At 37.4% G+C, this 15,522-nt stretch overlaps 2 protein-coding genes across 3 annotated transcripts; both read right to left on the bottom strand.

Moving 5' to 3' along the window:
- Positions 1-1,605: 1,605 nt before the first annotated feature.
- LOC147864668 (uncharacterized) lies at positions 1,606-6,240 on the bottom strand. Of its 2 annotated transcripts, none has more exons than XM_087318781.1 (5): positions 6,084-6,240; positions 4,746-6,000; positions 2,524-4,126; positions 2,336-2,422; positions 1,606-2,190 (listed from the first exon to the last, which is right to left on the bottom strand). In XM_087318781.1, the coding sequence occupies exons 1-5, from the start codon at positions 6,200-6,202 to the stop codon at positions 2,126-2,128; spliced, it is 3,129 nt and encodes a 1,042-aa protein (XP_087174907.1). In that variant the 5' UTR covers positions 6,203-6,240; the 3' UTR covers positions 1,606-2,125. The 2 variants fall into 2 exon arrangements, with proteins under 2 accessions (XP_087174907.1, XP_087174908.1); XM_087318782.1 differs by having other exon boundaries at positions 1,606-2,187.
- A 69-nt stretch (positions 6,241-6,309) lies between these two features.
- On the bottom strand, positions 6,310-8,368 carry LOC147864667 (COP1-interacting protein 7-like). Its single transcript, XM_087318569.1, has 6 exons — positions 8,100-8,368; positions 7,611-7,898; positions 7,298-7,415; positions 6,939-6,996; positions 6,460-6,503; positions 6,310-6,378 (listed from the first exon to the last, which is right to left on the bottom strand). Exons 1-6 carry the CDS (start codon positions 8,156-8,158, stop codon positions 6,310-6,312), a joined length of 636 nt encoding a protein of 211 aa, XP_087174695.1. The 5' UTR covers positions 8,159-8,368.
- Between the last annotated feature and the right edge of the window lie 7,154 nt (positions 8,369-15,522).

Here is a 15,522-nt window from a genome sequence, read left to right as displayed (position 1 = left end):
TCCATATCCATAGACAACAACAAAAGTAGCTTATATTCGGAAACAAATCCTCACAAGTCATAGTTATGAACCATTTCAATACTTCTTCAACTTGCTCTTGTTCAACATAATCTTTATCCAAAAACCCGAATGCTACCACAAGCTTTCAAGGTAGATAACAATGTATTCTATGCATTTACATCTCGGATTTGAAGGCGATCAAATACGTTATGTGCTTTTTCAAGAGAACCACATTTCACATTTGTGCTTCCTCTTTCCACATCAACCATCTCGCCAAATTACCACCAAATTCCTATAGATACAACAACAAATTAAGTCAAGTTTCCTCCTTTCCTCGTGACCTTATACGTCAGCCCCATAAACATATCTATTACTCCATAAACATTCTCTTAATTTACCAAAAGCCATTATGGAATGTAGTGGTTATACATATAACCTTCTAGTCTCTGTCAAACAACCTTACCAACTAAGCTAGGTGCATCTATGCTCTCTCATCTCTCCATTATTCCATATATATGCATGCCACTATGGAATGCAAGGGTTGAACACCTCTCTATTAACCTAACCACCCATATGGCAAGTGGGCTTAATGAGCCAATGACAATGTGTTGAAGCAGATTGGAGAGTAACGTAGCTACTTGATCCACATGCGAATATCCAAGGTGACACAAAGCTTCGTTAGCATGAGCATGAGAGTTCTTTGGCTAAGTACATATATACAAGTAATCAAGCTTATGAACTCGAGTACAAGACTCGAATGTCAACGGCCAGCTCCCTCAACCTATTGAACCATTGATTCTTTACTCCTTATAGCAAAGGCAAGGTAACAATGCACAATGAATATGCTCATATCTCCGACAAAGAGGTTGCCACACACTACTAGACTATGAATGAAGAAACCCCCTCAATGAAGAGATTGGTTCAAACTCTCTCTATGAAGTATGGTATGCACATAGTTGTAGAATACTTAGCATACAATACATATAGAATACATATCCGAAGTATTCTACCATTTTTTACATATTAGAATAGGTATTAGATAAATAAAATATGTTAAATAAGTTTAAAATACATTAAATACTTCTTAAATTTTTAAGTTTTTGTAAAGGGAAAATTAATTTTTTACCGTTTTTACTTACATATTTGGAAACGTCAAATAGTTGTTAAATAAATTAAATGTTTTTAAATACGTAGAGTAGTAGTTGGTGAAATATATATTTAAATGGTTGTTCTAAAATATTTCACTTATTTAAATAAGCGAAGGGTATTTTAAAATGCTTCACGTCATATCTTTATCACAATATGATATGTGACGTTTTCATGAAACAATGTGTGCATGGTTATGAATCAGTCTAAGCATAAGTGTTACATGGTCATTAATTAATATTCTTTAATTTTCACACGTAATTGAATGGTTAATTCATATTTCTAAACCATACCAAATACATTAAGATACTTTATGATGTTTAAATGTCATTAACTGTAATACATTGTTTCAGCATTCATAAACGCAAGGGAGATTGCACAACAAAATATCACATTAGTATAAATCAAGTCATGTTTCTATACTAACAGAACTGAAATTTTAATCTAAACAACAGCACATTATGGTAAGGGCCAAATATTTTTAAGCTTAGGATATTTTATACACATGTTCTTGAAAAAAGAGTGGGTTTTGAAGACTGGGCTAATTGAAACAAGTTCGGTTATATCATTAATATTGGGAGACACTAAAATACCCCATTTCTCCACTATATTTCATTTTGAACATACCCCTTAATATTTGATTTGGCATTGGTGTTTATCATACTTCAGATATTGAGAATGTACATTTGCAGCAGTAAATGTAAATGTACATTCAATTGAGTAAGGGAAGTCATTCCTTTGTTAAGCAGAGATGGAGTCTGTTGTCCTGTTCGGCAGACTGAAACAATTACAAGGCCAGCAATTTTCAATCCAAACAATCACTTCCTCATTAACCCATTTTGAGAAAATCATGGGATATCAATGTTGCGCTATCTCAAGGATGATGACGATGAGGACAACGGCGATTATGCTGCTAGGCTGAAAGGACAGTATACGTCTGAAACGATGCTATGTTTCCTTGAATATAAGGCATCATTCATCATTTCCCTTGTGCAGTTTTTCTTCGGAACGGTACAGAAATGGAAAAGAAGGAACGAGTTGCTGCTGATTAAAACAAGCAAAATAAAAGCCAATTTACAATTTTATTAGATTTCCGTATAAGATCTGAAACTTGAGAAAAGAAGAAGAAAAGAACTAGTATAAAAAGAACTCCGTAGAAGATTCTGTCTTTATAAATTTGTATTTAAACCTTTGACAGCTGATGTCTTTGCGTGTGTCGGGTGTGGAGACTTTTCAGGTATTTCGTGTGTTGAAACTGACCTCTCCAAGGTCATGACTGCAAATGCCCAATCCACGTTTGAAAAACATTATGATTTTTTCAATCGTGACTTGAACAAACATTCGCATGATAAAAAGACTTTAAAATATTGAACTTACTTGGATGTAGATTTCTCAAGCCATCTCCTTCTCCCTTGGATCTATCAGTAACTATTGATGATTGTATAACATTCCGCATCTCGTTATTACAATGTGTTTTGAGATGCAGCGCTTTCCCACTTTGGTGCCTCCTCCTCCCATAACAATCTACCATGTGTGCTCCAGGTTCACCAGGAAAGTTGTTATCATCATCCCCCTCCGAGAAAACAGAGCTACAACTTTGATCATGCCCATGGGGATTGATGGTTCGGCGCCCTAACTTGAGATACCACTTGAGTTCTCGGCCATGATTACTTGTCGGAGTGTTGGAATCAATCGATGATAAGTGTCTTGATGGCGCCCATTTTATTCCTAATCGATGAGAATCATTCCCAGAAACATCAGATACCTCTGAGCCAATTGCGGGATTTGGTTGCCGACTCCATGTTGGGCTCAAAGTTGATAACTGTTCTTTACCGTGGAGATGAACAGGAGTTAAAAGGGAATTGTGAGCATTCTCAAGCAATGTATCAACTACCTTACAGGGTGCAACAGATGTGTTTGCATGATCATTTGCCACTTTATTTTCAGATGAATCAAGAGATAATGCCCCATCTATGCCTTTATCCACAGACACATTTGGCTGGATTGAATTTAGTCTAAACACTTCAGTATCATTGTTTGGCCCTGGCATCTGTGGATGGACATCAGATATGATTTGGCATTCTTCAGCCAAATTATCATTTCGAAGATCACATTGGGGAGAAAAGTTGGATGGGAGATCAGTTGACTTCTCTGATTCTTCTTTAATATTTTCTTGAGTACTAGGTGAACCCCTGACATCAATATCACCATCACAAAGAGTGGGACCAACTATGATAGATCTAACACTACCATCACCATCTTCTCTTGAGCATGGGCTCAGCTTGGCCTTTGATTCCTGAATTTGATCGGCATCTTTTTTATTCGGCCGAAGCACATTATCACGTATATGTACTGCATTTGATTTCAATAAAGTTGCCCCAACTCGAGTTCGAGCACCTGCACCTTTCTTTAAAAACATTTTGGGGTCCTGTCTAACCTCTGCAATAGTGTTACAATTGTGCATTGCTGATCCTTTACTGTCTTTGTTTTTCAGGCCACCTTGATAAAGAGAAATTCCATTGGGGGCGCAACCTAAGTCTCTAGCGATGTTTCCATTTCCCTCACAATTTTTCCTTGCTTCAGTACTACTTGACTTCGGCCGATTGCATAATGGTTCTTGAATTTCACAAATTTCATCAGTATAAGGATGTAGTTGAGATCCACTGTTTCCACAAAATGGATTTGGATTCCTTTTCTTTTTTGTGTCATTCAAGGAGTGTGCACAGCTACTCGATTGATTGCTTTGATTTCTGGATGTAGAAGTGTCAGAGGGTTGTATGCCTTTTACACCTTGCTTCTGTGTAAGACATGGTTTGCTAATGCAGTCTGTGCTTTTCTGCAACTTTGGTGACAGTTTATTGGTTTTTCTTTGATATACATGTCCGCCATTTGAAGAAGATATGCTACACACTGTTGCAGAATTTCTGTTCTTCATGCTTCCACACAGTTGATTGGCTGGGTGTGAATACCTAAAATTCTCCTTTATACAAAGATAAACACATAAAGCAAAGAATGAAAAAAGATAAGACTGAATGAAAATACCTCAAAGGAAAGTTCAAAGGAAAATGGAGAAAAACATAAGGATACACATAAAAGTTACAATTGGAATTGTTCTCGAGTGTGTATAAAGCCATGCCTGGTTCAAAACAATTAATGCTGATATACCACCCATTTTATAAAGCGAAAGATGCATAAAATCTAAAATTAGCTTGCAGGGAGCACATAGTGAAATATATATCTCTGATTGATTTGAACTTTGAAAAAGCGGGACATGCATTCTATTATTAGTGAGAATATGTTTTAATACTTAGTTTTACCTCTCATGCATAGTGGAAAAGAATGATTTAAAACACATAAAAATTCCATGGAATACTGAAGCATGATACACTTTTGCAACAAAATTCAAGTGTGCTTGTTTCAAAAACCTACTCATTATTTCACGTGCATCTTCAAGTCTTTCATCACTTATCATACAATTATATAAATGATTGCTTTTCCATTTCATCATAGAAAACGGTAGAAGGTAAACATTTAATTCAGATATGCACAATCATGCATGGATGAACATCTCATAATTGCATTAAGTAACAGGATGGTACCTTATCCTGCAGTTCGTTTATGTCTTGCGAAAGTGTGTTATGTCTTCTTTGCTTTCCTTCTGGAATCTCAGACTTCAGGTTCTTCTCTGATTTCTCTTCTCTTTCAATCGCAATTTGGTTAAGTTTCGAATTCTTTAAATATGTACAGTTTTTGAGTTTTGAATCCCTCTTTTCATTGTATCTATCCAAAAACTTTTTCACACGATCTTCAGATAGCCCTGTTGGATGCAGAGTTCCATTGCCTAGTAACGGCCGATGGACATTTACCCTATATTTTTCAGTTCCACTGCCCCGATGGATAGAAGAGAAATGATTTGGCACTGTGGCCCCACCAACATCTGTTTGTGGATTGTGCTCACCCTTGGTGGTTTTCCCTCTGCCTATTGAAGAGCCTTTAGATTCTTCTTCCTTAACCTCCGTTTTGCATTCCACACCAACAGTTTTCATTTTCGAGTTGGATTTATTTCGGCATGTAGAGTGAAGTAGACCGTCTACTGTAACATTAGATAATTGATCCATGCTAGCTCCTTCTGGATGAGATTCATCTCGTTGTGCCACATTCAATGACTCCTGTAAACCACTATGTTCAATTGAAATACTTGCGATGGACTCAGGCATCAAGATTTCAATAACCTCTCTTTCCATTGCATTTGAAGCTCTTATTTCACAAACATTGGAACTTCTCTCTTTTCTCATGCTTGCAATAGAATCTTCATCCATATGCAAACTTTGTGTGCTGTTGGAAGATTTTAGGTCTCTTATTTTTCCATCTTGATTTCTCAGTTTCTTTTGCCATTTGCTTTCAAAAAGATTAACCACGTCACGAACACTCAATTGGGGATTATTATCTTGCCTTATATCTTCTGCATCTTCTTCAAAGAGTTTGTTTTCCACCATGCTCATTTCAGACAATCTTTCATAACCATGATCAATCTGGAAAGCCAAATTCCACTGCCTTGACATTTTCATTGTTTCCCTTCCAGGGGAATTATCATTACCTGCGCATGTTCTTCCATCACTGCAGATGCTCCCGTCGGAAAAAAAAGAAGATTCATCACATCCATTGTTTTGGATGTTGCTTGAATTATGGCCATCATCATTTCGATCTGAACATGTTTCCAGAGAAATCATAGAATTTGTTCTATTTCCATGAGGCCTATTCAATTTCTGTTGTGAATTTACATTTATCCCCTCTACTCCCAGAAGTTTTTTCCGTTTCTTCTTATATGATTCCATAAACTCAATGCAGGCCTCCCTGGAAGAAAAAGAGGTTCATTGATCTTCTATGTTAGAAAATAATCACCACAAAAAGAATTGATGTATAGGATCTTCTAATACCTCAAGCGTGAAACATGGAAAGATTCAGAGAATTCAATCAAATCAAGTAAATGTGCATTATCAAATCCTGCTGCTTCTGCGCCTGCAAATGCCATTTCTTGTTCCTTGTGAAGAATCATCCGGCGTGCTTCTAAAGCTTGCAAAAGCAACGTTCTGAAAAAACTCTCTTCCCACAAATAAATCCATGCTGCAAAATGAAATTCTTCTTTCAAAAGAGAATTCAAGGTCAAATTGTACCATACTTTGAGTTTAATGCTGCAATAGCATGCTCATGTTCCAAACCAACATCATCAATCTGAAAGAGAGAAGGAATGAATCAGTTCATAAACACAGAGTTCAGAAAACCTGGTACACTAAAAGCACATAATGGTGTTACTTGATTAGGGCTCCAGCGACATCCAGTTACTGATTTTCTCCCACCTGTAAAGACACTGCTACTATTAATTTGCACTGATTTTAAGTTTAACATATGATATTTAGAATGTAGTTGCATAATACATATAGATAGATAGAGAACACTGAGAAGGAGTATCAAATCTGTATTCTCTCTACAAGCTTTGATTCATGTATTAACACAAACTCCAAGTCTCCATGGAGATAAACAAATGTATTGTCAATCATTACAACTATTTAGGCTCCCTTGGATCATTTTCAACCCACAAAAGAGAAAATGATCCATGAGAGGAGGTCCAGAGGATTGCTAAAAACAGTTATTTTATACAATATCAATGTTTCAATGACAATATGATGCCATTAACAAGACAAACAGAGTTCCCACTTCTTCGATAGTATTAATATGCAAATGATTAAATCACACATCAATGAGAGATGAGAAAGAAAGTAAAAATAATTTACCATCCATACCGATACAAGATACTGTAGATGATGGACCCTCACTAGAAAGAATTGTATCCTGTGTAACAAGTACATTGAGTTAACACATGAAAAAGCATCTAAAATGCAAATGCAAAAGCATGAGAATGTCTAGTCAAAACACATGCACACTAGTTTAAGATTACATATACATATATTTTAAGATTTAGAAGATTAAAGCTAAGCCAGAAAAAGTAAGATGCAGTTCTGATGTAAAGACGAGACAATATGCGCAGTTATGGGTAGGTAAACAAGCACTTCAGGAATGGTCTCACATGCAATTCAGGAAACCAATCAAAACACTGAGGGAGATATATTACTGTATTCATTGCATTGCATACCACAGCAGAGAATGAATCCCGAGTCTGCATCATAAATGTTTCTTCAAGCTGCAACAGCTCAAATTCAATGGTGGTTACTCGCTCTAATATTTCGGGGTTCCGAACAAACCTGATGAACCTGTAATTACCACACTGTAACCATAAATAACAGACACAAAGGCCAAGGCCAAGTTCATCACAGCCCATTCCTCGTGTGATAACGATTACACGCATAAGAAATCATTGTGAGCAAAGAATCCATTGATATTAAATATCATGGTTCGATGCATAATGGTATGCATCGAACCATCTCTCGAATGTTTTGCAGTCCAACCTATCTATGGTGCCTTTTGTGAACCAAGAGATTCTCCTGTGTTGCGTCTGCTGCTGCTGCTGGGGAGAAGAAAATGGTTGCAACCTAATGCAGGAGGGGGCACCACCATAACCAACCTCCTCATCATCGTTGCTCACCACTCCTCGCCCTTGCGTATGCGTATCCGTATGTGTGTGGGAACTGCTGACACTCAGGTATAGGCACAGGAAAGGGTGCAACGCCGACACAGACACCCCCCCACACCCCAGCTTCTCCTTCACACCCCCAACATATGCATGTACATCATACCTGTTGCATAAAACACAGAAAAAACCCACACTTACTAAACGACATGGTTGCTGCATATTGTGAGCCGATGCTATTTGAATAATGACTAGGAGCAAAAGAAACTAATGAATGGAAGAACAGGGCCAAACTAGATGAGATGAGATTCCATAACATGATGAGAAAATGGTGATGGAGATGGCGGGATGAGGATGATTATAGTACCTCGTTCTTGTAGAGCTAAGCTGGAATATTACATAGTCCAACACTGTGTCTGGATTCATGTCCTTTCTACTTTGTTTATTAGCAATCTTCTGAATTAAAACAAACTGCAGTATAATAATAAAAATGCTTGATTTTATGCAGACTTCAATCTGGTGACATTCCTCTTTGCCTCAATCTCATCGTTCTGGAAAGGACTTGACATAAATCATATCGCTTCCCAGAAAAATCCAATGGAATAAATATGACTGTCAAAAGTGTATCTCTGTATATATATACGTTGCTCTGCAATTCAAATCATTTTTCATTGCTTTCCATGGATTCTACTATAGTGAGCTTTCAAATAGGGATAGTTGCAATCGCATTAATCAACCTCTATGTCTATCAAATTAGCTCCTCTTGGTAATATGAATAAGAGCTACGAGAGAGAGAGAGAGAGAGAGAGATCTTAATCTGACAGATCCTCAGCTTCAAGAATTTCTGTAATATAGATAGGTAGGTAGGTATATGTATAGCTTTCTCTTCCTCTTGAGTGATGTTATATTCGAAGGCGTAGAATCTAAATGGCTCGGATTACTTCATGCCATCCTCACTGAATTCAGGCAGGCAGGCAGGCAGGCAGAGGATTGTGTGCACAAATCTGACAAGAGGGGAGGAACAGGGACAGAGGAAACACAGAGCAGGTGCAGAGATATGGAGACAGAGAGAAGCAGATTATGGCGGCCCATACGAAAGAATAAAGCGAAGGGAGGCAGAGACAGAGACAGAGAGAGGAGAGAGACAGAGACAGAGAGAAGGGGTGAAAATGACTGGCTAAAACCGCCGCTAAATTTGGCGGTTGGTTAGAGTGAGTTTGGCCACCAAATTTGGGGGAGAGAGAGAGAGAAAGAGGCTCACGCATTTTTCTTCATAACTAAGAAGAAGACATACATACACACACTTGAGATCTCATACTGACCACACAAAACACGAACACTCTCGCACTCTCTGAGCATTCTTTCGGGTCGGACCTTGGCTTTGGCTCTGTCTCTGGCTCACCTGCCTTCTTCTTCGTGTCCGTCTCTATCCCCAACCTCCTCCAAACAATTCCCGCCCCATTCATCTCCTTAGCTTTTCTCTCTGAAAGCCCACTAGAACTAGAGTCTGGATCTTCTTCCTCTCTCTGCCTTTGGCCTCGTCGACAATCACCCCTGTTTGCAAGGAGGGGATTTATCGTTACCTCGCTTTCTTCGCCTTCGAGTCCATTTTGTCGCCCAGTTCGTCCATTATCATTAGTATGTGTCCGCACATTGTGTCAATTCATTTTTATTCCGTGTCAAATCATGGAACCTTTAGATGCTCACTTTGTCGCTTGCATCATCCTGATGAGTCCCCCCCCCCCCTCCCCCACCCACATCTATTGTGAGGATGTTGCCCATCGGCCAATTGCCATTAGGCATTGGAGCTATTCTTCTCTGTGAAAAATGATTGGAATGACTGTATTGATCTTGTGTTTTTACTTGGGGCATAGTTATTCTCGTGAAGGTAACCACAATATGAGAGAGTTAGTTTTTCCCTTTGCTTTTTTCTTTTTCAAATGTTAAATGCAATCATTTTGACCATTTAATGAATCAAACAACAATAGTTCCTCCCCTATACCTGGCAATGATTTCTTATTAATTTGTTTTCTTCACCTCCCTTCGTGTGCTATCGATTCCTTTATCACTCTCGAAAGGATTGCTCGTATGCAAAAAAAAATATCATAAAACATCTCGAAAGGCATTGGACCCGCATGGGATCTCTATCTTTTGTTTGGCAATTATGTGCTTCAATCAAAACCTACATAATGTTTGTGTTGAACATTAATAGATTATTTCATACACTGTTAATGAGCACATTATCCCTTTCATTTTTTGAAATCATCAAGAGCTTGAGGTTCTTCCCAACAACATCATTAGCTGATGTAATAACTTTCTTGTTTGAATATCCATGTAATGATGCAACGTTATAATGATTCCTATATTTCGTTGTCCTCCTCCATCATATAATGATGTCTATCATTTATTGATATGTTTTGTCTATTTCCCTCTCCCGTGCAATGACTCCTCACTCTTCCTTTATGACGCCATGTCCTTTACCTTAGTAATCCTAAGGGTACCCTTAATTCCCCTTGTTTACTAAGTTGGTACACACATAACAAAGCCGTAGCATCTACATTTCAAGTGCATCTAATCAAGATCATGTCTATGATGAAGATTCTCAAAAAATTGATTGGGCTCTTTTTTAAATAGGTGGTACCTCATCAATGATTTGGTTTTTCTCTTGCAACCAAGTGTCATACACACCTCATTCATCAACAATTTGCTCATCTGTAGGTATGGACCACCAATTTGCCTATTTCTAGGGGGTCCCTATTTGAAACTACATGCCTATTTAAGGAAGGCCACAACTTCAAATACTAATAGTAAAGTGCTAGCAGAAACTATGATTGTATGTTTAGAATGTTGTGGACAAAAAACATTCGAACCGAACTCACGATATATGTATAGGTGCCATGGTTTTAGTAAATGCATATTTCTAGGTCCAAATGGCACTAATTTCACCAACTTACGAGATATCACCTATGGAAATATAGGGTTTAATGCCTAACCTTTCACTTCTTCCTCTTCCTCACACAATATGCCATGCATTTGTCTTGGGTAATTTGAACCCACCTACCAAATTTTATCAACTTTGTCATGTTGGGCTTTCGCATAGGCCACATATATTGGCAAGTATTCTATAGACATTAAAAATGTATTCATCTATCACTATTAGAGTGTCCAAGTTCTACCAAATTACGAAGTTGTGACTTTGTTTGAACTTTACTTGTATACATTGATGGACTCAAATGTGGAACATTCCTTCATTGTGTTGCACTAACTCCAACTTCTAACAGTTGATCGAAACATTGTTATTATACATTTAGATATATTTTGCCCAAAAAATCCTTTCTAATTAATCAACGATCACAAATTAGTCACCCTATTCTCTTGATGGTATGCCATAAAATATAGTGTACTATATTAGTAAAAATATCCATAATGAGTCAACGTGAGTGCTCTAGCACACCTTGTTTCGCATGTTAGTGTTAGAATGTAAAAAACATTGAGCTTGTCATAGAATTGGATTGTGTGCAACATACATAAGAATGTTTCAATAAATGAATAAATGTACAAAAGAAATTTATAAAATGATGAGGAGCGTACAATAGAAAATTGGAAACATTCAATACGTTACTATATTTCAAACAAAATATTTATTCTATTGCATGCACTCAACGACAAGATGTAGGGATTTGAGATTAAGCGACATATAAGAAAGCTTGGTTAGCATTGAAAACTCATCAAGAAACAAAAAATAATGTCAATGATAAGAAGGCACAAGTGAAGTAATTGTTTGCAAACAATTCCCAACAGAACGCACGAATCAAGAAGAACTTTAATGGTAATATGGTTAGTGGAACCATTGGAACTTGGCGGTGTTCCCCGATGACCGTGATGGTGGTTTGTATTTTGTGAAACGTGAAAATGTGATGGGAGAGTTGTTTTGCACATAAAATAGTGGAATGCTTTCTCTTGTAATTACTCCATGTTTAAATGCACATAAATTGTTTAACATAAAGCGAGGCAATCACTTGTGTTGCATTTAGCATTTAGATGTGCTTGGTTTGGATCTAATGTCAAAAGTAAATATGTGTTTTCCAAACTTTTTACATTCTATATGCACAAAAAAACATAGATCAATTGACTAAATAAAATAGAGCATCTAGGTTCGTGTTAGTGAAAACCATTTAGTATGACAACGCTTTAAAATATGATAGGTTCTTGTGTTACATCGTCAATCCTCATTATCACATTAGGATCGGTGATATTTCAATGAGTCAAATACGTGTTATTTTACTTATTTTGTATGATATGTTTCCTCTAATTACTTGCAATGCATAACTTTTGGTACTAGGAAATGATATACGGTATTATACAACCTAGCCTTGGGAGGATGTATCTCTGGAAGTTATCTACCAATAAAAAACTCAAGGGTCTTCATGGGTGAGTGGTTGAACTTTATGGGGTTATACTTATTGTACCAAGTACATCATCCATATGCAATAAATTGATCAAATATGAGGAAGCTTAATGAGCACTATTAAGAGAATCGAACAAAATAGCACAATGCGTAGTTTATATCTTTTTTCTATAGCGAAGATGCAAAAAACAAAGGAAGGTCATTCTTAGGGGTAATTGGGGTCTCTAATACCAATTATGTGTGTGTGCGTGTCTGTGTGCGAAGATAAAGTTGTTCCTATTATTTGCCAGTAGATGACAGTTCTCATATGATGGTCGTGTGAAATAAAAACACCTTAGTTGCAGTGAACCTTGCTGAACTCAACTTCTCAAAGATAATTGTCAAAGTTACCATGAAAACAAACATAACAATATACTAGGTAAATTGTATCATGCACTATTGAGAAGAATCATGGTATCTTTGATATTGGAGAATCCTTTGTGAATCTTGAATAGAATTTTGAAATTTGCATCCTCTTCTCAAGGTTGCTCGTTGAGGTCCAGCAAAATGTAACTGAGTAGTTCGTCAAAGCTTCAATAATTGTGGAAACAATTGTTCATTAGTGCCACAATGACCTCTATGTAAATATGTGTACCTAGTCCTACAAATTTAAAGGATATTTCATACATTATATGGACTTAAGTGGAAACGACCACCTTACCTATTTACAAAAAAAGTACGAGTTATCTTATATTACAAATTCCTAATTTATGAGTTTGGTCCACTTTTATGGTTATTTTGTTTCATAATTCACCCTTTATAGACTTTAAGTCATTTACTTTGCAACATGAGAAGTTTGGGTTTTAAAAATAATATGGATATCTTGCCACCAACTGCACAGTGGTGAGCTTATTGTAGACACATTTCACACTATCTCTTTTCCACTCAAACCTGTCACACACCAAAACAATAAACTAGATTATCGGAAAGGAGAGTAAGAATAAAATAGATTTGCATCATGGAGAAACGATTTACAAGGATGTGCCGAACAACCCTAGAATTGAGCTAAAATGAGTCTAATAACAAAACACTTGATGCATATACAATGCACCATCATGCTATTAATGGTTGCCACTTGGCCATCACACATATCGAAGAGTGTCACAATAACAATAACCGTGTGAGATGTTAAAATACATATGAAATATTTAAAGTACTATGTGTAATACAAAGCCCACCTCCGCCCAAAGAGACACTATGACCTTTTTGTGATGTTATGACAAAACTATATTTACATTACAACTATATCATAAAGACATGGAAGAACAATAGACCACACACAACATATAGGTGACATTTGGTTTCAGCCATGACCAAACCATGGTTTAATGACTTGATGCCATAAAGTGTTATGGCCTTGGCTTTCCAAATGGTGAACACAAATTTTCCTTAAAGAAAATGATACGACATTAGTATTAAGAAATGCCCTAAGTCTATACATGAAGTACACAAATACATACAAGTAATTACCCTTGTTTTTTACCTGAAGTTAAGTTCTAACTATTGGCTTAAATAAATGTTTCAGTGTAGAGTAAAACCACTCTACCTTTGTCCAAAATTGCTTATAAAATATACCTTTTCTCCCAAATGGCATGAAACTCCAAACGTTGTAGTTCTCCCATTCAGTTTTGCCCTTTACATTTTCCAAAGAACCTCTAAAATTATGCATGCATCTAAATCCCAATAATTATTTAAGCAAGTTGTTTCCTCACATTTTGGAATGCCTTCAAGCTCTTGGCCTTAATGAATATACCAATTTGTAATACTACTTACCAATTGACATATTTTGTTTTACCCGTAGCTAACAATTGGCAATGGTTCGGTTCAGGTTTAAGTTTTTTAAACTGTTTGGTTCGGCTTGGTTTTAACGGCTTGATGGTTTTTAATTTTTTAAAATTGTTTTTTGAGACAATCTTTTTATTTTAAAGCCTAATTCTCACATTTTAGGAAAAATCTTTACAATTTTTGAAAATTTAAAATTTGAATTTTGACCTAAGTTGAAAATCGAAACCGAACCACGAAACCACGGTTTAATGGTTTAAAGGTTTGGATTTTTACCTAATAGTTTCGGTTTAACAATTTCGCTGTTTGGTTCAAGTTTCAAAAATTTTAAACGGTTCAGTTTTGACCCTCTTGAACCGAACCGAACCGTTGCCAATTGTTACTTGTCGCTATTTGTGGATTCATTGATATATATATATATGTATGTATGTATGTATGTATGTATGTATGTATGTATTGTGGTGTGCATGTGTTCCTTTGTGCCACCCTTTTTTGCACACCCTTTTTAGCACGCATGTAGCTAAGCCAACCTAAATGGGTACCTTTGTATCGACTATAAATTGGGCAAGAAATAAGACTCTAAGTAGGTTGTTTTGATCACTTATGTGCATTTCACATATTGGTGGAGATGCAGGGTAAAATTTTAGCTACTAACCCCTCATTCATGGTGTCCCAACTCCCTCCCGTCGCCTTGAAGCCGATACCCTTATGCAACTTGAGTTCCCACAACCTCGTGAGTGGCCACCCCACTTCCAAATGGAGCAGCTCTTGCAAGTCCACTCCAATGCTATGCTTCAAATCAACTCTTGAAACTGACCTTTGGGGTGCTTATGGAAGAGCCAACCCCCCAGTCCAAGCGTCCACCTCTTCCGATTTGCAAGTATGCACCGCTCTTGCCACCATCAACCACTCCACCCACACCATCTTGTTAGACTCTAGTAGTAGTATCTCTTCCATTAGCATTGCATTAGTTCACCAATTAGGCCTCCCGACATCCACCCCTCCCTCCATCCAAGTCCTTTTTGGCAATCACCAACATCTATACCACTCTTGCACGCGAGCCCGTTGCACCGTCGCCTTAGGCAATCTCGCTTGAGGAACCAATCGCAACCTAAGGTGAGGGGAAGAGTTGGTGGGGCAAGAGATAAAAGTTTAGGCAATCTCACGCCACTTTTACGTCTTGCCCCACCAACTCATCCTCCTCACCTTAGGTTGCGATTGGTTCCTCAAGCGTTGCGCTATAATTGATCTCGTTGCCTATCAACTTATTGTCCCACAAGCTCCCCTAATCCCCCCCTATACGATAGCCCCCTCTGTTCCCCACCTTAGCCAAGTTCAGGTGGCCCTCAGTCCACAGGAGCGATTGATCTCCATCTGTCAATTGTTAGTTCCTTCTCCGTCACTAGCCTCGTCCAACTATTATTTGAGTAGGGTCGCCAGTTCCACGGGGATGTCCTCAACACCGTTGTATCTCAATTAAGTGTCCAACATGTGTTTACATCCCCATACTATCCTCCAACAAATGGCCTCACCGAACACCTTAAGAAGATCCTCAAGCAGG

Source organism: Azolla caroliniana, unplaced genomic scaffold (assembly GCF_043228905.1).
Source record: "Azolla caroliniana isolate FFs.n. ecotype wild unplaced genomic scaffold, voAzoCaro1.0.p SCAF_4, whole genome shotgun sequence".
Classification (NCBI taxonomy): domain Eukaryota; kingdom Viridiplantae; phylum Streptophyta; class Polypodiopsida; order Salviniales; family Salviniaceae; genus Azolla; species Azolla caroliniana.
The sequence above is the reverse complement of the archived record's forward strand: the minus strand, read 5'-3'. Positions and strand labels throughout refer to the sequence as shown.

Excerpts from the sequence above, each read along its gene's own strand:
- LOC147864668 (XM_087318781.1), bottom strand. The coding sequence starts at position 6,202 with ATGATTCTTCACAAGGAACAAGAAATGGCATTTGCAGGCGCAGAAGCA. Across the intron at positions 6,001-6,083 it reads TTCCATGTTTCACGCTTGAG|GGAGGCCTGCATTGAGTTTA; the intron begins GTATTAGAAGAT and ends TTTTTCTTCCAG. Across the intron at positions 4,127-4,745 it reads TAAACGAACTGCAGGATAAG|GAGAATTTTAGGTATTCACA; the intron begins GTACCATCCTGT and ends CTTTGTATAAAG.
- LOC147864667 (XM_087318569.1), bottom strand. The coding sequence starts at position 8,158 with ATGAATCCAGACACAGTGTTGGACTATGTAATATTCCAGCTTAGCTCT. Across the intron at positions 7,899-8,099 it reads CTTAGCTCTACAAGAACGAG|GTATGATGTACATGCATATG; the intron begins GTACTATAATCA and ends TTTATGCAACAG. Across the intron at positions 6,997-7,297 it reads GGGATTCATTCTCTGCTGTG|GATACAATTCTTTCTAGTGA; the intron begins GTATGCAATGCA and ends CTTGTTACACAG.